Below are 22,289 nucleotides of genomic sequence, written 5' to 3'. Positions count from 1 at the left end.
CCAGAAACCCTTTAAGAAAAAAACATCTGAGATTTATGAATATTTCTGTTAAATTACATGACTGACATTAAAAGTGCTGTTTCTATAATCACATGCTGCAAACCTGCTCATCCATACAAATGTGGTCCCTGCTGAAAACCTACATTGTCCTTTTTTAAAAATAGATGAGTGTTCACTAACGGACTGGTCCCCCTGGTTTTGATAGATTGGATGAAGCAGGTAAACTCAGATCCGATAGTATAATTACTTAAAACGTGATTTCACCTTAACTCAGCTTCAGGGGGTTTTGGGTTTCTGAGGTTCAGTTTTCAGCTTTGCCAGATCTTCACTTTCTCTTTCACTCTCCATGTGCTGTACATACTGTCTTATAACACACTCCCACATTCACGCTGCTAAATCCTCCTCACACCAGCAAGCTGCTCAGACCATCATCAAAACAGTGTAAAACCATAGAGAAAATAAAACATCCATTATACATCCACACAAGCACAGTGGAAAAGATTTGCTTTGAAAATGGTGCAGAATTTAAATTCATATTCCTCAAAACCACAACAGCTTGTCTCCGTTTTGTTTACAGACATAATTGCAGCTCTACTATATTGAGGATCATTGCTACGTGAGCATGTTTACTGGTTTTTCTTTTCACACGGTGCAGTTATGAACTCAGAATAACGGTCCACCCACCACTATCTTGTTTACAGCGCGTGCAAATCCAGTCTGAAATATTTCTACACCTGATCTTGAGAGGTGGAGAAATTTCCACAATAAACTGACCATAACAATAAATGACACAACCTTGGAAAGACAACGGAAACAAATGATTATTTTAAAGATTTTCTGTGAAATGTATTCTCCCACATCCTTCACTGTTCAATGGCTGTAGGACGCTGGAGGATAGTGTTGCATTAGTCTCGTCTTCACAAAGAGAGAATGTCGTCATTTTTCAGCAAAGTATGTGTTGAGAAGAGGAGAAGATTCTTAACGTCTCACCTTTCTTTTAAATAAAGCCAATATATTGACGTGATCTGTTTCAGCTCTGGTTTAGAGTTGTTATATAACTGAGAAGAGATGATTCCACTGAGAACGCCACAAAAGACGGCCATGGTGTTTGGCCTTGGAGCCGGTGGATAAAGTGCAGGTTCGCCAATAAGAAGAGAAGAGAAGGAGAAGAAGAGAAGAAACATTTTGATCCACACTCGCCTATTTTGGCCTCAAAACAGAATCATATTATGAAACAAAATTCAGAAGCGCTGTATTCATAAACACACATAAAGCGAACATGCTCACACACGTGCACTACAAAGTGTGACCTTCAAGTCGCACCATCTGCAATGCAGTGATTGGCTTCATTGGTGTTGAAGCAGTGCTTTGTTAGACTTTCACCCTGCTCATACAGACTTCATGTCACTGTTCATGACACTCAACCAGTGAATCAATGACCACGTCTAGTTTTTAACATGAGTGTTAGCGCTTGTGGGATTTAATACTTTTAGTGCAGTGGCCTTTCTAAACCTGGGACTGTTTAGAGAGGCCTGGCTTGTTTAGCTTGGCCTTGAGCTGTGGCGAATAAAGACCTGCTGCGGGACTCAGGCCACAGAAAAGTCTGCAAACTGCTGCAACACAGCTTCAGAGTGCAGGTCACCGGCTTATTTAAACTTTATTAATCATGAAAGTATCTTGAACAAGTCCAATTTGCACCAAGTTCATCACTGCACTTCCTTGTGCCGTTAAAAATACAGTTTCCCAGAGTCAAAACTATAAGATGAATGTTCTCCAGATACCACAGAGACTTCTAGCATCATTAGACAGATTTAAAAACTGCAACAAGTATAACTGTGTGTGTTTGTCTTCATGTTGAGACCCTTCTCCAGTCGCTCTCTGCTGGGACTCACCATGCTCTCCTGCAGCCTTTAACGCCTTGCGTACCTGCCGCTCCACGACCTTAGCAAAAGAAGTTGTCTCCATACCTCACGGCAAACGTCTACACTATAGCTCCAGAATCTCTTTTTAATTCTCAAACAAAAGTTTTTATAAAGTTAAGAAGACTCGTTCCACTGCTGCTCAACTTTTCACACCCCTGAGACAATGTCCCACAGAGCTTGGCACAACCTTTTAACCTGATCACACAAGCGTGGCCACCTTCTCACACACATGCATACCTTGCCTGTCACCCACACCCTCTCACACCACAGTCTTCCAACATGCAGATAACCACATCCCACAGATAGCGCTGACACATTCCCGGCCAGCTGGAGGTAACCTACCAGAAATGTCAAGTGCCGTCATGTCATGGCCAAAAGGTGTTGGTGAAACGTCTGAATTGCCCGTATGGCATGTGACAGCGAGTGACACTGTGTGCTACTGCAAACAAAAAGGTCTCTAAGAAGTATCATGGACCCGGTGACTTCAGCTACATGTTTGTGCCGGAGTGTTTCAGCCTCCACTCTGTCCCCCGGTGCTGCATCTGTCTGCTCTCTGACACACTGCCTGAGTGCCTCACCGTCTCTAACCCAGTGTGTGCACCTGAGGAGAACTGGCCTTTCTGTACCGAGTGCCGAGCACTCAAAACCACAAACATGTTACTTAGTCGCTGCCCATCCCATCGTTTTCTCCCTCTGTCCCTCTCTCCATGTCTGAGTAAAGGACGACAGCTAGAATCAGAGCAGCCAGGAACTGTGGGGATTGAACTTCAAACCAGGGATTTGCACATGGTGAAAACAAGAAGGAAAATCAGAACATCTGAAAGGTCGTCACAAAAATGTTGACAAAGCTGTGTGAGTGCCAGGGATACAAAAAAAAAAAGGTATAATCAACAATGTGCTGGGTTTGTCTGGTGTGATGAATGAGACAGAAGCTCTGGGGCAATACTGGCATTTTTATTTTTACAGCAAAACTGTGTGGAAGTGTTCCACTGCTCCCCAACAATATACAAGTGCAAATGAATGCATACAAAGCGAGAGACAGACACCGAGAGAGAGAGAGGGAGAGAGAGAGCAGCAGAAAGACAGAGGCAGCAGCACAATACTGCCTGCTGCACTGCAGCAAAAATCTACACAGCATACCACCGTAGCCACCACACAACCTCCAGCACTGCACAGAACAGACCCCTGTACGGAGGGAGGAGTGATGGAGGCAGACGGAGGTAGACAATGTGAGAAACTGGGAGGCAGAAGAAAGACGGAGGAGAATGTAATTTGTTTTGAATCTGTTGCTTTTTCTGAAATATTCAACAAATGACATGAATGAGATTGAAACAAGAGCAATAGAAAGCTCTGAACACCTGTAACGCAGTGAGGCCCAGCTCCTCCTGACTGTGTTGACAGGAAAGATGGGGAGAAAATAACATGAGGATCAGTTATTGTGGAGAAGAAAATGCAATGGGGCAGCGTCTGGGGTGTGTGGAGTTTTATCTGTTGTTTTAACTAGCGTGAGACGATTAAATATGATCCGTAAAGTCCTCTGTCCATAATAAATCTGTCAAACTGAAGGCTTGTGCTGTGCCCTAAAAACCAAAAACACGGTTTAAAAGATGCTGTGAGTATGAATTTCATTGATTTAAGGATTGTATAATAATTGCTGGCTACAAAGAACAAATACGACGTTACAGAGGAACAAATCTACCGTCTGCAGCGTGTGCTTGAATGCGTTTGGCAACCGCAGCCAGATGACGCTGCACCATGTGTGTGGACTGGAAAAAGTTTCAGCAAGTTCAAGTTCTTTTTGGCAGAAAACCCTGCAGCCCTCTGCACCTAGAGTCTGGTCCCAACTGAGTGAGATGGTCTCCGTCAAAACCCACACTGTTATAAATGCTACAATACCACAGTTCACAGGTATCAGATCATACAGAGCAGAGTTTTAATACAATACAGTAATTCTGATGATCATTGTATTAATGTGGGACAGCAGGGCAGTGTGTGTGTGTGTGTGTGTGTGTGTGTGTGTGTGTGTGTGTGTGTGTGTGTGTGTGTGTGTGTGTCACTCTGCTTCCACTCCCCGCAGGCATAGTTGCCGTGCCAACTGTTTTTAGCTTTCATGGTGACAACAACACCAGAGGCATGGCTGCTAACATGTAAACTCTAGGATGAGGCAGATGCAAGGATGTAATAAGCTTTTATTTTGTTTACAAAGCCAGTCAGGCCGGGCAACCACACATACACCAGCATCATTACATCATTCCTATTCTAAACTATGAGTCTGTTGTTCTATTTTGTGACTTTTTGCACCATTGGAGATGGAGAGCAGCGATAACTTTTTGCCTGCTTATATGCAAACATGTCTGTACTAGTGACATCATACACAGGAAGACATTTTTCAAATCTAGCAATTTTATTGAGCATGAAAATAACATACAGTAAATAGTATTAACTTTAAGTCTGAAACCTCGTGGTGATAGAGCTGAAACCCAGGATTTTACCCAGGAGTCTATTCACCAGTGCACTAAAGTGAAAACTGAAAATAAATGTCTCAATAGACCAGTTTTCTACTTTATCAAGTTGGATTTAAAAAGTAACATTTAATATGAACAGTGTCTCCGTCTTTCATGCTCCATGATCCTTTTATCCATTTATTACTTTAGGTTTCAAGTATCAGTATCACGATATGAGAGCACATATCTTATCAAAGTCATAATGTCGTCAGTGTGACATCACTATTTCACACATCTTTAGTCCGTCCGACTGCAATAGCGCAAAACCTGAACACTCTGAATACACAGCCTCAGCAGAGACTTCTTCAGAACATCTCAACCAAAAAAAAATCATTTAAAGTACATCAACAATTAGTCAACCATCAAAGATTTAAAGAGCACTAGGATTTTAACACAGAACAGACGATGCCAAGTGGCAGATTATCTGAGCACCACGAGTGGTGAGAAATACAGAAAGTGACAGACTGAGTGACTTCAACCTGGTCATTCAGACAAGCCTGGCAACCCAGACAAACACAATCAGTTCTGCCATCGACAAGAGATGAAGACAGAGCGGCGCAGCAACACTGCAGCCTTTAGAAAGAAACATGAAGTTTTCCACCAAAATAAAACTTTATTTAACTCAATCCCAAAAAGAAACATTAGAAGCAGCAACATGTTTTGTCGAAGCAGATCACAGCCTGAGAGAAAACCAGCAGAACAGCACAAGAAAGTTAAGCAAGCTACTTTGAAACCTTTCTGTACATTTTGTTTTATGGTTCTCACCATTTTAAGATAATTTTGTCATTTTGAATCATTACATTAAGATTCCTAAAATGAGCTTATGATCTTCAGAACGCACACACTGGACGATTTGGCCAGAACATAAAGCCACACACTCCGTTTGTATGAAACGATTTTACAGCGGAGATTCCAGAGACTTGAAATCTCACAGAAACTTAAGATGACTTCTTTGCATCTTCCTCAGTTCTTGAAAACAACTTTTAGGTGCATTACCACCACCTTCTGAACTGGAGTGTGTGAACCGTGCATGATTGAGCGTGATTTCAGAAGTGTGTTCTGTTTTTTGGCCAGCTAATTGGCAGCGAGTGACCTCCAGTGGGTAAACGCCCCCCCACAATTGTGGAAAGGGGGCAAATCGGGTCTAAAATCGGCCCGATTATCCTCTAGTGTGCAGCAGCAGCCTTAAGTGACAGAAAAAGAAAATGAGGGGGCATCCTGTTCAGCTTATTCCATCAGCAGGGAGCACAGTCAGATGATGGACAACGGTAATAAATGAGCTGCAGGCCAACAGAGAGTCATGAAATCATATCAGCAATCAATCATAATCAAATCATTGAAATGTACTTCCAGCACAGGAAAGAAGCAGAGCCAGCTGACCTCGCTCTGTGTTTCCCTCCAACCGTCCTCATTGCTCCTAGCAAGCCATCACTTTATCAGTGTGCCTCTGGCTGTGCGATTTGTAGTAACATGTACTGTGGCTCAATCTGACACACACACACACACACACACACACACACACACACACACACACACACACACACACACACACACACACACACACACGTAGTGGTATGTTCAGCCTAGTGTTTGATAAAGGTTAAAGATGCAACATTTCTGTCATCAGCGCCACAGGGAACGAGACCTAACCTTCTCATTGAATAGCATCAGCAACATGCTAATGTCACTGCATCATTTCCTGCTCCCACATGACGGACTGGAAACAATATTGATAATAATAGAGGGACTCACTCAGCAGACTGTGTCAGTCCCTGTATTATTATACTTCAGCTGTTGGATCACACAGCAAAGTATTTCTTTATTTCAACAGCAGGTGAAATATCAACAGGTTATATTAGCATATTAAAATGATTCTGCCAAAAATAATTGTATCTTAAAACTAAGATTTTCTCTAATTTTACTTTCCTACTTCACCAGATTGTTGTGTTTTGCCATTATTTGGTTACAATGTTCCATTTGAGAGGCCTATCAACAGTACTCTGGTTACTTTCTTGTTTATTTATTTTACTTCTACTTTATTTTCTCATCTGTATCAAGATGAGAAAATAAAATAACATTCGTCAACAGTGCACAGCCATGACAAAGAAATAAGAACACATGTACTTTACCAAAAGTGATAATCAATCAAACTGTGTCACAATTGATCGGTTTTTTATTCATCAAACAAACTTAATTAAATGTACTGTTACTGCAAAAAATGGAAATTTTAAGCAGTATTTGTTATATTTATGGATGTAGACACCGGCCTGCATTGGAAGATACAAGAGTGAACATAGACACTAATTCAATGGAGGCTTCTAGGAAGAAACTTGAAATCTGCATGTTCCTCTCGATATGGCTCAAGATAAATGAATGACTGAGGGTTCTCCGTTAACATTTAACCCGTCTTCAGTGATGTGATCATCTGTGCAGCATTAGATTTACATCTGCTACTGGAGCTGCACCAAAGAGCTACTGGTCATTGTTTTGTTTTCAACACAAGCATAAATCAATTTGACTTTATAACAGTAATATATACAGCATATCACTGTAAGTTATAAAATTACAACACTACTTTGGGTTGGATCCAGATCTGGGATTAGAGCAGACGGGGAGGAGGGAAGGAGAGGAGAGGACTACAATGTGCAGCATGGGTATTAGAATAGAAGCAGAACAAATGAATTAGTGTATTACAGAGGGTTCTTGAAGACAGACAGAGAAATGGTGGGTTGAGGGGTTAGAAATCAAACAACAACCTGCAATTTTGGAGTATCTGGGTATTTTTAAAATGAGACATTTGAATAAAACACAACTTCTCATCTCTGGTGACCACTAATGGCCTCTAATATAGATAACCACATCTTTGCAGCTTCTCAGATTGCGTTATGTTGACATATAAAGCTTAAATAACAGTTCTACGGTTTCGCTGTAAACACATATAATCATGTCTGCTTTCAGTCTAATGAAGAAATGTCAGTGGGAGAGGATTGTTTATGAGTTAAGTTGTTGTTTGGAAAGTGTTGCCGCTGAATAGAGAAGCATTACAGCGAGAGAACAATGTTTCAATATCAATATGAATTTTACAACCAGATATATAAAAAAAAAAAGACAAAAACTGATGTAAATTTAAGTGCAAGGTCCAAATTCACCAAATAATGCAAATTCAAAGTTTTGGAATGAAGTGAAAAGTTAATATCTTTTACTCCCACACATAAACTTCAAACTTCATTTGAATAAAAAATGCTGACTGAATGTAAGAGCGCTCCAGAGGTCACTGAAGTGAGTGGATGTGAGACGAGAGCCGTCCAGAAACAGAGCAAAGCTGCTGTGTCAAGTTTCTGAGGTTTGGTTTATTACGCTGAATAAATAAACCACTAATGATGATGATTAAATACATTAGAACATTTCTTTTTCCATTTCCTCAAACCAACAAATGCACCTTTCCTTGAATCTTAATCATACATTGGTGTTTCTGAAAAAAAAGGGAGCATGTTCCTCTGTGTTACCGCATTTCACAAATAAAACAACAATCTTGCTTAGGCATACAAACACAACACACAACAGTAGGCAAAGAAATGCACAGCTAACTTCCACATTGTTCTCCTTTAAATTCACCTATGACCTAGCCTTCATAGGACATGCTGTTTGTTAACAGCCACTAATGCAGCAGCACGTGAAGCACTAAAATCAGTGCAGATTTTAGAAATATTACATTTATTGCAGTTGACATCATTGGCTACATTGCATTGGACTGTCACAGTAATCGTTTCATACCCTGATCCCTGGAGAGAAAAGCTCTTTACATGCCCATTAAAAATGTTCTCATGTTCGCAGGATTAACATCACTTGTACAAAGAGGCATCTCCGACGCCTCCTGCGTGTTTAGGTAATGATGATGAACTTCAGAAAGGAGCATGTAGCCAATCCATCAACTCTGCTGCACAACTGTTCCAACTCCTGCAACAGTAAATAAATAATCACGTAGCCTAACTGCAATATTATTATCTCTTTCTCTCTCTCTCTCTTCGTCATTGTTTTGTCACATTATTGTGAATCAGAGCACAGTGCAACCGAGGAGCCCTGAAAAAACACGATATCTCCACAGCAGCTATCATGTGTCCAGTCCTCAGAGATCTATTAGATATGTCGTATGTACCTTGTTTACAGTTGTGTTACACCACCCGCTCCTCACACAGCGCTACACCGTCACTGTCAGACATGGGGGATATGTCATGGAGCTCCAGCTATTAAGAGCAGAGGATGAGCCAAATTACAAGATGATTTATGAAGCCTCCAGGAGACACAGGGCAGAAAACCAAGTGGGGAAAAGCTCAGGCAACCCTATCCTGCTGTGATGACTATTTCGAGATGCACCTCAATTTCCCAGTGTTCCTGGGAAAAGATAGAGCCATCAGGACTGAGCATGTCCTCGGTAAATCAGGTATAAACTACAGAGGTCAGTGAAATTAGGAAGTCCTTGACATGGACTTTAAAAAAAGAAGTTTTTCAACCAGTGTCTTCTTGTTTAAAAAATAATTACTGACCAAAGTGCTGAGTGTAATACACACAGGCAGATTAGTTTTACTACAGTGACTGTACAGTGATGCAATATATCAGTCAGTAAAGATTATTTTAACTGAAGCAGTTGACCGTTCATGAAACTCTCCCTAATGCTGATATTTCTAGTCAGAGCTCAGAAACTGTAATGAGGCCTAGCACCTGTCAGTTTAAACAGTGGTGACTTTTCTGTGCAAAAAGTGAAAACACTAGATTAAATAATGCAAAAGTCTCTTGTTACATCAGCTCCCGTCATTGATGTGTCAAACTCATTGAGCTTGATTACAATCTAAACTCTAAACACACATTACTACCAAAGCAACGGGCACTTCATTACCAAACACTGGATTAATTACAATAAAAGAAAACCTGCACATTCGCATATCCTCACTGTGTGAAGCAGACACTGTTATCGTGTTATTTGTGTTGTTGGTGATTGTAGGACACTCATGCACACCCTGAACAGGCACACAGACAGGGCCAGTAAAGACACAGTCAGAGGCAGTAAAAACTTTATGGATGTTTTTACAGTCCATCATCGACAGATTTGACACTGTCGTCACAATAGCCCACAACTTAAAAACCCCTTGGACTTGATTGCCATTCAGCTGACTGAACATTAAGTAAATACAACCAGATGTTTTACTCTAGCCATGTTGCCAATGCTACTGCTAGATGTCATGATATACATTCATACTTTGTTTATATTGTATCTCAAACTGTCGATTGAGCTTTAAACATCACTAAAACAGCTGCAGAAACAAAGCCGCCATCCTGAACCAAGAAAAGGAACTCGTATGAAATCCTTTTGGGCATAGAGATTTCACACTTCAATCAGATGTGATTAGCCTAATGAAATATACACATAAGTCACTTCCTCACAAAGCTGTTCAATTCTGCAGATTCAGTGTCTTTTACATTAATCACACTGTAATTCTCATTCAGCTACATGATGCTCCTCACACACCACAGGTATTAAACTGCATCTTTGACTCAAATCACAAAACAATCAACTAATCAGCGCTTCTCACTCAGTCGGTCTGCAGCTCAAATCTGTTTGTTCTTTCATAGGTTAAGAAAATACAGTTTTTCCCAGTTTAGGCAGCATGCACCTCTGTATGAACTGAATCTTTAAACCTGTATTCACATTTTTTGTTTGGCCACATGGGTTAGCTCGCGGCAACTCCGACATTTTGAAATGGTTATGGTGACTTGTCCAATATTCATCCTCCTTTTAGGGAATATCTTGCTGCTAAATGCTCAACTGTGTTCACCAACCAGTTGCTAGTTACTAGTCATATCCATCTGCTGTCTGGTGCTGAGCAGGTAGCAGAGACTGTGTGTTTTTTGCAGCTGCCTGCTGAGCCAAAACACACAGAATCTCTCCATAGAGCTGAGAGGAGCTGCAGAGTCAGGTGGTAATTATCAGTGGGATGATCCAGTGACATAAATTTCAATCTGTAATATAAAATATAAAAATACTATGGCAGCACAAAAACCAAAAAACACAACTTACAGTTCACTTCTGAAAAAAGAAACCAGGAGAACATGCTGACAATGTTTGTGAGGCTCAGTTTTATCTATTTCTGTATTTTTATGCACCAATAAGCTTCTAACATATAATAAATGGAATTTGAAAAAAATATTTTATCCATCCAAAGAACTGTTTCATTTCATGGTCTCCTGAACTCCCTTCAACTCTAACCTTGAGGAGAGAGCTGTGCTGTGAAACCAACCACCTGCAGGTCCAGTGACCAGAGTCACACTTTGGGGCACCCAGCCAGTACCGCATATATCCCATCATTCCCCTCACCTCTGCAATCAGGAACATCTGGGAACTAGCACGGCAGTAAATAGAGTGCATATCTCCATCAAGGCCCAATAGATGCCTTATATACATAAAATCTGGATCTTTATTTGGATCTGCATCCCATTTTACACATTCATAGAAATCATCACCCTAAACATGACTGAAAATGTTGAAACCTGTAAATTCCTGGATCCAGGATTGAGCAGTTTTTGTGTAATCCTGCTAAATATGTAACAAACAAACGCAGACGAAACACAACCTCCGTTGCAGAGATAAATATACGTTATACAGATATTAAAACACTCATAGAACCTCATTGAGCCCAACTCGCTCCCTTTCCCCCCTTTTTCTTTTCTCCCTCTATACGCACACTGTCTATAGCATGAGATGATTTGTATGTAAACGCGACTTTCTCGCACAGCCAGGAACCTGAATCTCATCACCCCTGCAGGTCATATTTCTCAAGAGCAGGACAGAGACAAATTAATTCACTGTGAAAACTGATGATGCCACTGCTATTATCGCATGCGCCCCCAAAAGAGATGAGAGCGAGACAATATTTCTTGTTGACCCACGACAAATACCCACTGCGGTCACATGTCAGTTCATCCCGCTCAACAAAATGATCTGAAGAGCATAATAGGACTACATCTGTTTGGGTTCTTACACTGCGGCTGTGAGGAGAAAATCAACCTTTTATGAATAAAAAGTAGGATACCGTTTTTGCTTCCTATCAATGGTGCACTATAATAATAATGGTGCCTCTCTCTGTATGGAACTGCATTGTGAGGATGTGTGCTCTGTCAGCTATTTTTAGAAAGAAGATGAGACTTATAGTATGAAGAAGTACTGTTCTACAATTCCCCTTTGTGGGGGTTGCACCATCAGCTCACTCAGTGTTAGTATAGTTTGTCACATTCTACATTTCTTTCCAGTAAAATCATTACACATAGTTCTTTGTTCTTGGTGCATCTTTATTAAATTTCGATTTAATTTCTAAGTGGGGTGCACACGATAGATTAAGCTAATGTTCTGTCTTTTTTGTTAATCTGTCTTTCTCTTTAATTTGCAGTAACACTTACCCTTTGTTTGGACCGAGCTCCTCAGGGAAGAAGCCCAAAGCCTGCAGGAAGTGGTCTTTTATGCCCAGCCCACAGGAAGTGGAGGAGGCCAAAAGCAGATTGAAGAATGGGTTGAAACTTCTTAGTTTAACTTTGTTATTATTTGTTTAAAGTTAATCCTATTCATTTGAATATATACTTATTTTGATAGTTTTTTTTCTCTTTGTACGTTGATAGTTTGTTTGTGTAGTTATTGTTGTATGTCTGTTTAGTTTTCCCCTGTGTGCCTGTCTGGACTAGTCCACCTGTGTATATATATATATACCCCCTGTGTGTCACTTGTATAGGGGAGCTCTGTTACTTGTGTTGAAGCTGTGGTTATCTTATTGTTTAGTTGGCCTCTTAAAGTGTGGGCCCTTATTTTGTAGTTTTTTCTTACTATTGTAAACTGTATGGGTATTTAGTTATTCATCATTTGAAAAAAATAATTTAAATTTAATTAAAAAAGTTAAATTTACTTTTTACACCTTTACCTTTCTGCTGCGTCCCTAACACCCTTATACGTGTGAGCTCCAGCTAAACTTGGTAACTGCGACACCTAATAATACGTATTGTCAGACAGGCGGCTGCAGTTAGTGCATTTACACACTTAGGATGTTCCTGTGTGAAACACAGGCGGGTATTTTTAGCGAACCCTGCTGTTAATCAAATTGTCGGAGTTTGTGTTCGAATCATACCCTTCCCCTTTAATTACACTGCTGTTTCTTTCTCTCCACAAATTAAACTAGCATGTTGATGCTGCACAAATTAATCCCTTTAACTGTATAAAAATCCTGGCCCCCTTGCATTCATTTGGAAAAGGCTGATTTTGAGATATATGGTTCTTGCTCTGAGGTAAAATGACATGGTAAAAAAAAGACTCAGCATTAAAATGCCCCTGTAATTTCTGATTACACTCTGGAAGTCTTTGCTCAGCAAAGAACAGTGCTTAGTGAAAAGAATATCTGATACTGACAAATTCATCCACTTGATATTGCAGCTAACAACATCCAGACACATGAACATGCAGCTTATCAAGGGGTCATTCGATATTCTGAGTCCAGCATCATTCTTTCAACAGCATTGAACCTGTCAACTACAGTTTACAGCCGTATATATCTCTAGATGTTGCTGATATACGTATATTTGCAGTTTTTATGATTTTAAACAAAGGCTTAATTTGCATCCTGCTCCCAAATCAAAATATTTTATTAAACTGAATTTCCAGCATCAGAACAAGGTTATTGTCTCATTGTCCACACAAACGCAGATATTTTGCTAAATGAATTTTGAAGTTTGGGTCACCACATGCAACTAGCACCACAACTAAAACTACAATTTGAACAATTACCAGAGTATAGATTTTCAAAAACTGTAACCACTATGCAAACTGCTTCTGTGTACATGTTAAACTGAGCGTTGGGGAAATGATGATGTCATCGCTCACTGTTGCTTTGTGTGATGAGCATGAGCCAAAAACAACAACGTCAGCTTTGAATCTCTACGTCTGGTTAGCAATGCTAGGTCTAACTTCACGTTTGCAGCTAAATTTAGCATCACTGCCACACATTCACAGATGTCTACCTCGCCCAATATTCCTTGGACCGCAGCTTTCTTCTCTGGTATTTGACAGATCATTGATGTCGACTTTATCACCACCTACTGGCCCGGCATGAGTGTTTGTGTTCTTGTCTGGATGGAATAAAACATATCCTCAGACGTGGAGATAAAAAAACTCCATAGCTCTCAGGTCAAGCCAGAGCTTGGGGGATAAAGCTTCAGTGTACACGTGGACCAAGGACGAGCGACAGCATTACAGCGCTGAAGCTTCACTCCGGCCTCCTGGTTCTGTCACACACCATACAGTTGAGTTTCACTTGATCCGCTATGAGCCATCGTCACGTGGATGCCTTGGTTTTCTGTGACCTGTGCTGTCACATTGCTGTCAATGAGCCACTGCTGTGCTACTCTCAGGAAGCCACCTAGCGACTTCACACATCCACTGAAATACTGCCCTCCCAGCAGGCTGGCTGTTCGCCTTTCACATTCTCCACATTCACGGCTTTCACAAAAGTACAAAGCCCTGGATGTGTCAGTGAGCCCCATTCAAACGTCGGCCTTTGTTACATATGGCAGATCATGACATAACTTTCTCCTCAAACATTTACCACCAAATTAGAGCGCTGCTATTCATTGTAGATGCAAAACTCAATGACGTTCTCAAAGTGTTCCTGCGACAACTCTGTGGTCATTCTCACGACTACTGCACAGGCTGCAGGGTGACACCTACTGTATCTCCATCCATTCCACTGAGTCACTTCAGTACGTAATTGACTTAATGAAGTACACTCACTCAAAGACATGTTCCCATGCTGAGACGAGAGAGTGGACAGGGTAGGTCAGCAGTTGTACCAGAGCGCTGACCCGAAGGACAAGCTACCACAGATGAAACAACTTGCTGGAAAACAGTGATGCAGCTGGAAGAAAATTAACAGGTCAGTGACTATAAAGGCTTAGAGAGACTTTATCTGAAGGCAATTTTGCACAAGGGCTGAAAGGGGAAATGTCGTCTTTACATGATGGCACATTTCCATGGATCCACCAAGAAAGTGAGTCATTCTGCTGCGTGCCACAACTTTGACCCAGCGTTTCACTGACATCAGAATGCAGCATCTCTCTGTGGTTTTATCTAATCCTCAGCCTCACGAAGCAAAGTGACAGCTTCTAGAGTGAGGAGGACTCCGAAGGGAGGAAATGCTTTAATCCATCTAATGTCAGCACAAAAAACATTGCATGTGTTGCATATATAAAACCATCCATTTCAAGAAATCTACCATATTTGTACAGACTAATGCAGTGTACCACTTAGTGTGAAACAAAAGAGTGAATATTCAATGCTGTACTTGTCGATGACGTATCTAGCAATGACAATGACAAAATGCTGGAAGCTCACAAACATGTAGGGTTACTCATAATCGCAATGAAGTATAGACTAACTCTCCACACACGTCTACACACATACTGAAGTATCTACCACCGGAATTTTATTGTAGCTACTTTGGCTAATTGATATTATCTGGCAAGTATGACATAGTAAGTGATTATTTCTAAGGTATATCATGTGATTACTTATCGTCAAGAGAGAATAATTAGAGTTATCTAGAGTATTTGACAATAACGTTTGACCTCAATCCCCCAATGTTCAACACAGGCATAGGCTCTTGTTACAGAAATTAGCAAAAAGGTCTTGCTCTTAATTTTCCCCTGATTACATCCCTCAGTAGAACCTTCAATGTCTTTAGATACAATAGTGATGTAGAGCAGGGAAGTTTTTCAATGTAGAAAAGGATACAGATAACAAACACTGAACTAGAACACAGATGTCTGTATGTGGACAAAGGCTGACAGTCGTATTGATACAGCCTGATTGTCTTTGACTCTCTGTGTTCTCAGTTCAGTTGTGTTGCATTGCTGAGAATACAGCCAACAAGCAAGGAGCACTCTATCTGGGCCTTTTTCAGCCCAAACCTGGTGAGCACTGTGCTGGAAACACCTGCCGACAGAGGAGCCTCCATCCTGCTACAGCTGAGATGCTCGAAGGGAGAAAAACTCCTCTGAGGTTGTTGAAGGCCCCTCTGTAGCTGAAATAAACCTGTTGTGTGATTTGTTTGACGGTGTGGCTTCAAAAATGTTAGCAGCTCTGAGTGATAAGAAACAGTACAGCACCCCACTGACACAGTCTGCATCTTGGCCCACTTCATTTCACAGTAAACTAGCGGCTCTGTCTGCTGCTTCAGCACAAACCCTGACCGTTGTGCCCACGCCATCAGTTCACGATAATTCAATAATGAGCGTCCAAAAGGTTAAAAGTGGAGTATTGTTGTTTTGAAAGGCACACGGCTTCGTATTTCATACGTCTGACAGTGAGTCTCAGTGTTTTCGACCGGCTGCATGGTGTTGAAGCATGAGCTGGGGAGGTAACAGTCAGTTACTGAGGCTAAGCTCCAAATTATGCTTTTACTGCACATTACACCTTACACTGCTGAATCCATGCTGCCTTATTCTTTCAAAGATGAATACAAGACAAACTTTGAAGGAGCTCACAGGTTGTGTAGTAACAATAACCAGTGGTTTCAAGATATTTCCACATTTCTAGTCCCATAAACATCTGGAAAACAAAATATTTTCTTCGCTAAACATGATCTTTTTCAAAGTTGCGACTCCTTAAAACTAACATGGTTGACATTTGGAAATAATATATCTCCATTTTGCCCATATACATCCATTCTCCATACCGCTTATCCTTTGGTGTATACACCTTGGAGAGGTCAACAGCACAGCCGAGCTGGATCCATGGTTTCTCCATCCATTGTCTGCAAACCATTTATCTAAGAATCAATGCCACTTTGTACACCTGTTCTATTCTTTCTTTGTGCCTGATCTTGACAAGAGAAATGTCTCCAAATAACCTGTGAGGGATTCTTTACCCCCAAAATGTAACTTCCTCTTCTCTGGAAAGCAGCTATTTAGCTTTACAAGTATTAAAATACAATTAGAATAGTTGCTACGTGGAAGTGGGGCCTAACTGTGCCTTGACTGTCATCTAAAGTGTGCAGCGACATCCTGGAGAAACCCAGTGGGAGCCTTTATAAAACAGACTGTGTGCTGTAGATGATAGCAGGCAGTGTTTTTGTCGTAGCTCCTGCAGTATCAGCGTGGCAAAACAGTCCAGTGTGATGATGATCTACTACACTGCAGTTGCAGTGTGGAGGAACTGAATACTGCTGCTGAGCACATCATCTTCAAACCCACAAGCTGAGCTGAAGTCACCCGCACTGCCTGCTCTCCTCCTCCTCCTCCTCCTCCACCTGCATGGAGCTTTTCTTAACAGCCTGTTGAAATAAACACACCTGATACTCTACACTGTGTTATTCAATGATCCCCAAATTCTAACCAACAACTGTCTGTGTGATCCTGAAGGCTTGTGTGCTGCTTTAATATCTGTCTGCTGCTCAGATGCAGGATTCGCATTAGTGCAGTTCCCTCTCCTCGTGTCCTAATCGCACCTCTGCTGCCCTGGCTGCCTCCAACACACACAGAAAAACCAAGTCAAGTGCTGAGATAAAATCACGTTTTCCCCATTTGTCATGATGCACAGAGGCACAGAGGAGGAGACAGACGTGAGGGTCTGTCTCCTCCGGCTGGCTCGCTGAAAACAGAGCCCATTGAAGTGGTGTTGCAGAGAGGGGGGGAACGCTGCTGCAGCAAACCCGAGGATGGAATAATCTGGTTATAAAGGGGAATGGAGCAGTGTGCGTGGATCTGATCCAGTGCAATTACATCTCGTGCATGTGTGTTTGCATGTGTGTATGTGTGCTATTTAAAAAGTTAGGCGATCATGGTGCCGTGGTGATGCAGCATGGGTGGGGGGGTGGGCTTTTATTGTGTGTGCGTGTGTGCGCTGCGCGTCCCCCAAAAAAACCATGGGCTCGCCGAGAGTGTAGCTGCACAGAATAAGTTGTTCCCCCCTCCTACCGGCGCCTCTGCATGATCCACTCGCTGCAGGAATATGATTGCAGATCTATCACCGTTACAACAAACACACGCACATGCACACACGCACACTCCGGTCTCTCTCACGCACATCAGCGCCGGTTCGCAGAGGAACGGAGGGGAGTGCACGGGCGTAATGGTGATGCGCTTACCACTTGGATTCTTGTTTTTCTTAAGACTCTTGCCACAAAGACACTGCAGCATATGCGTTCCTTTGCTGAAAATGTTCCAAAGAAACCACATTGATTTGGGCGAAGAGCAATCCAGTGGCTTAAACACCCAGATATAGATGAGATCCTTGCGGTTGCATAATAACACAATAGGATCAGTTCCCCAGGACAAGGATGCCAATTGTATCATAGAAAAATCAGGTGTATCCAAGTCCTATGCGTTTTCATTCACGTGGCAAAAAAAAAAGAAAATATTCACTGTCTGTCAGACTTCGTAATAAAACGCGTAAGAAAGATGCCTCCTCAACTAGTCGACGGTGGAGAATATACTCTGGAAATTGCATGTGTCGCACCGGGAGGGAGACGGTGCCGCCGGGAAAACAAAAACACAACTAACGTGAGAACAGTGGAACACGGCGGGTTTCCGAGGAGAGAACCATTGCCTGTGAGTTCATCACTCTGAGGAGAGGAGGGTGGATCTGCACAGCATCAGAAGCCAGGGGAGGGATGCATCCTAGGCACAGACTGCTGCAATGACAGCCCCAGCACAACACCACATTGCCGGATCAAGTCCAATGCGCTCCTCCTTATACAGCAGCAGCAGCGAGGTCAGACACCACCATCAGTTTCCTTCTTGTATGGTCCCACACTGCAGCGCTTGTGTTCATAAAGCCAGGCTCCGTGGTGTGTGTGTGTGAGTGAGTGAGAGAGAGAGTGTGTGTGTGTGAGTGAGTGTGTGTCTTCTCCCCCCCTCGTCTCTTTTTGCAGGGTATTCTCTCCTCAAGCCTCCTCAGCACCACCGCGCCACTGGCGTCTCCAAAAGTGCGGCGCGCCTGCTCGAAACATGTGCATTAATTTCCTCCGTAGCGCCCGGACCTCTGTTGGAAATAGACGCGGAGGAGGGGTTCAATTGAAAGATTGGCTTTCCATTACGTAAACACGTGGTTCCTGCGCCGTCATATCACCGATGCTCCTGGAAATGTTTTTTAATGACCTGAATGAGATGACTGTCCCATACCGCCTCACTGCGAATGTCCTGGAAATGAGGTGTTCTGCGTGTCAGAGGCTCTTCGTTCACCATGTCGTGTTCAGTGTGTCACTTGTTGGCTCTCAAATAAGTTGTACATGTGCGGCTGATGTTGATCTACACATGTGCACAGAAGTGTTGGGAGTCACCTGCAGTGTGATGGTGCTTGCACCTGAGTCAAGTCAGCTGCAGGTATAAAGTAAAGAGAAGCCAACAGGACACTGCAACAGATCACAAACACTCACAGCAAGTTGAATGAATCAAAACATATTCATTATAACTGATGAGAACTCTGGATAGCAACATGAATCATCCCCTGGTGTTATTATATGACAATGATTTAAAAATTCACAGGTAAATTCCTTCATCATGAACCTAAGATAAGATCATTCTTTACTAAGCACAGATCAGAAGGAATCAATGGCAAACATTGCTGCACCATCTCAATCAGACTTTTTCTTTTGTATAAATACAGAGGAGTCCTTCACATGTCACTCTCTCCCTTTTCTTTTATGAATGTGTTTTAATTGGAAGTTTTTCCACACTCACACTGACCCACGAGGAAAATTAATATTTTGGATATGGGCTGTACGAATAAAATTAGATTGATTGAAAAACGCATTGAAGTAAATAAAAAGCACACATTAATAGTGACATTATTCTACGACAATACATCAGTACATTGAAATGTATGATTGAATGATTGTGTTTCCTCTGGTGCTGTTTAGTTCCTGCACCCCAGAGGATCAGGAGGTGGCTAGTGTTGCTCATGACGACTGTTTCCACCATGTGACTTCTTTTCTCCAAGGATTAAAACATTTTCCATCACACAGTACGAGAGAAGACAATATTGTTTTCCCCTGATTATGTCTGTGCCCTCACCAGGCAGGGGTTATGGAAACAGTGTGTGTGTGTGTGTGTGTGTGTGTGTGTCAAAAGCAAACTTCCATTTTCTTTTTTTTTTCCAACCAAAATCATTTTCAAATTTGCTTCGCGGCTCCAGCTCGGTTTGCTGTTACTGTTTCTCTGTTGAATGTGTTTTTCATACTTCAGATCTGTCAGCGTGACTCCCTCCCAGCACAAGTGGCAGAAGTCCGTCTGTCTGCCAGTATTTGGAAGAGGACCCATTAGCTGCTCAGTGTAGTTTGACCCCACTCACAGGTGCTACACAGTGTTTGCCAGTAAACCAAAAGTACAAGGAAACACTAACGACCAAGATTATAGCCCCAGGAGGAACAAATGACCTACTTACAAACTGCACATTTTATCTCCTCTCCTGCTATTTTAAATGTATTAGTCAGGGATGAGTATTGAATTCTCTCTTATTTGGTGATTTGCTGTAAATATGGGTTCATTTGAACTTAGTGGGAAACATTCCATTTTCAGAATTACTTCCAAAACGAGCGTTTAAGTAACGTATATGCCTATGACACATTGTAAACCTGAACAGTACTAACTCATCAGCATTATGGGTACAGAAATCAAACCGTCACGACGTTCTGGCTCAATCAGAAATTTCAAAATGGCTACTCTCAGGCGAGCAAGACAGTAATGGAGTAAAACGATTAAAACTGCTTGGTTTTTGTTATTCAGTTTTCATTTTAGAATCCTAGCAGTAAAATGACCATTTCAACACGTTTTGTGGAGGCAGTTTGCTTTGTCATTGCTATGTTGCTATGCTATCACTCTTATGTCAACTAAGAAAAAGTGATGCAATGTAACGTCGTGCCTGTAACAGAAACCTTTACTAGTCAGTTAAAAACATACTCCACACAACATTTCTCAATAAATTATTTTTCAAAATCATCATTTTTTATGGACAATTAACACAATATATAAATAGAAGAGTCATAATTAAAAAGCTTCTTTTACCTGATGTGACTTCCTGTGAGCAGAACTGAGACACAAAAAACCGCTGAGTTTTGCATAAACAATATTAACCACAGCGCGGGAGGCTTGATGAGAGTCTGCAGGAGTTCATTAGTGGGGTTGTGTTGTGTGTTCATCTCTGAATTACAGCATTAATCCACTTTAATGACCTAGTTTTGTGGCGCCCAGGTCTTGTCAGTTGTGTGTGATAACTGGTTCCTCTGGGACGTGGGCCACTTTGAAACAAAATGTTTCCTGATTGACTTTTCTTATATACGCAGTGTTATCATTTTTGCCGTGTCACTGTGTAAAAGCTAACTGCGAAGAATTTCAAATTGATTTTTAATAATAGACATCAAACGTTCAATTACTGGCAGTTTGCACGTGCTGCATGCCAGCGAACACATTTGTTGCACACACACAAAGCCGCAGAACGCCACACTCACACATGTCTCCAGTACGACGCCCCAGATAAAGGGTGAATGCTTTATTTGAGCAGTTTGCACGCGTGGGGTCAAATTGACTCATTGTGGAATCAGCACGTCGGAGGAGTACACTGCAGGCGCTCCACTTCTCTCACTCTGCAGAGGCCTCTCATGTCATCCACCCTATCGATCCATCCACTGTAATGTGAAGTATCATCGCACCCTGGAGGATATCCTCCGACAATTTTGTCAGGGATCATTAGAATACTTCTTTTTGATTGCTCAGGCTGCAGCCGGCAGGAAGTGGCTCCCCTGTGAGTGTTTAACAGACGGATTTCTCCTGATGGGGAAAAATATCTTGAGTTAAGATGCACAGAGACAAATGAACTGGACCCAGTTTAACTCCTGGTCTCTGTGGTTTTACTGTACACGTTTAAACAAGCGCACACATGCAAGTATAATGTGAAGAATTCTGGTTTGTATGAAGGGATTCAGAAAAGTTAAACACATAAGAAACATAACTTCATAAAAATCCTTCGCAACAATCCGGACATAATTGACTTGTAATTTGGAACTGACACTTTAAGTTAGAAAATTAAATAGTCAACATAACTGAAATGAATAAACCAGTAATTGGGCAATATATTTTTGGACTTAAACTTTGTTTGGATAATTCAAAGTAATATAATAAAGCTTTGTCAACATTCTGTCATTCGTGCAACAAAGTTTACTTCCTTACTTAGCCTTGTATGATTAAATTTAGAAACCTGTGCTTTTGCCCAAGTCAGGGCCAACGCTTTCAGGGAACGCTACAGTGGGACCACATGTATGTCCGTCACCCGCAGCCAACATGTCTACCAATCAGAGATGGAGCATGAGCTGTTTGGCAGTGCTCAGAGCAAGTGCTCAGTAGAAAATGAACAGCTGCTGTGAACCCAGTCATGACCATACACACACACACACACACACACACACACACACAAACACACACACTGAAGTGCTCATGGCAAACTTTTAGACCATAACTCCTAAATCCACCACACAACTCACTGGATTAGACTGATGCAGCTGTTAATTATATCATAGTGGGTGGATGTCATACCACATATGGAGATGCTGGAGCAGAGATATGTAAAAGACACACAAGCTTCCAGATTTGTCAGTTCCTGCTCACTGATGCTCAAACACAGCGCCACGTGTGATGTTTAGGTATCAGCTCTACAACCTCTCCAGCGCGCCCACGTTGTGACTAATAGGGCAAAGAGCAATGGAGCAAATTGTGGAATCCCACACACATAATGACCAACTCCTCTTTAAAATCCACTGTGACCAGCGGTATTCATTACTGCAGA

General features: G+C 41.8%; 1 protein-coding gene across 2 annotated transcripts in view; it reads right to left on the bottom strand.

The window, feature by feature from the left end:
* fgf14 (fibroblast growth factor 14) overlaps window positions 1-18,257 on the bottom strand; it is an 86,887-nt gene extending 68,630 nt beyond the window's left edge. The window contains exon 1 of one of the 2 annotated variants that reach the window (XM_020100758.2): window positions 17,599-18,257. In XM_020100758.2, the coding sequence (XP_019956317.1) occupies window positions 17,599-17,806 (208 nt within the window). In that variant the 5' untranslated portion in view covers window positions 17,807-18,257. Of the gene's footprint in view, window positions 1-1,892; window positions 2,079-17,598 lie in introns of those variants that run through there. The other variant, XM_069533067.1, reaches the window with a different exon arrangement.
* Window positions 18,258-22,289: the final 4,032 nt, after the last annotated feature.

Source organism: Paralichthys olivaceus, chromosome 10 (genome assembly GCF_024713975.1).
Source record: "Paralichthys olivaceus isolate ysfri-2021 chromosome 10, ASM2471397v2, whole genome shotgun sequence".
NCBI lineage: Eukaryota > Metazoa > Chordata > Actinopteri > Pleuronectiformes > Paralichthyidae > Paralichthys > Paralichthys olivaceus.
Note: the sequence above shows the minus strand (reverse complement) of the source record. Positions and strands in the feature narration are given on the sequence as shown.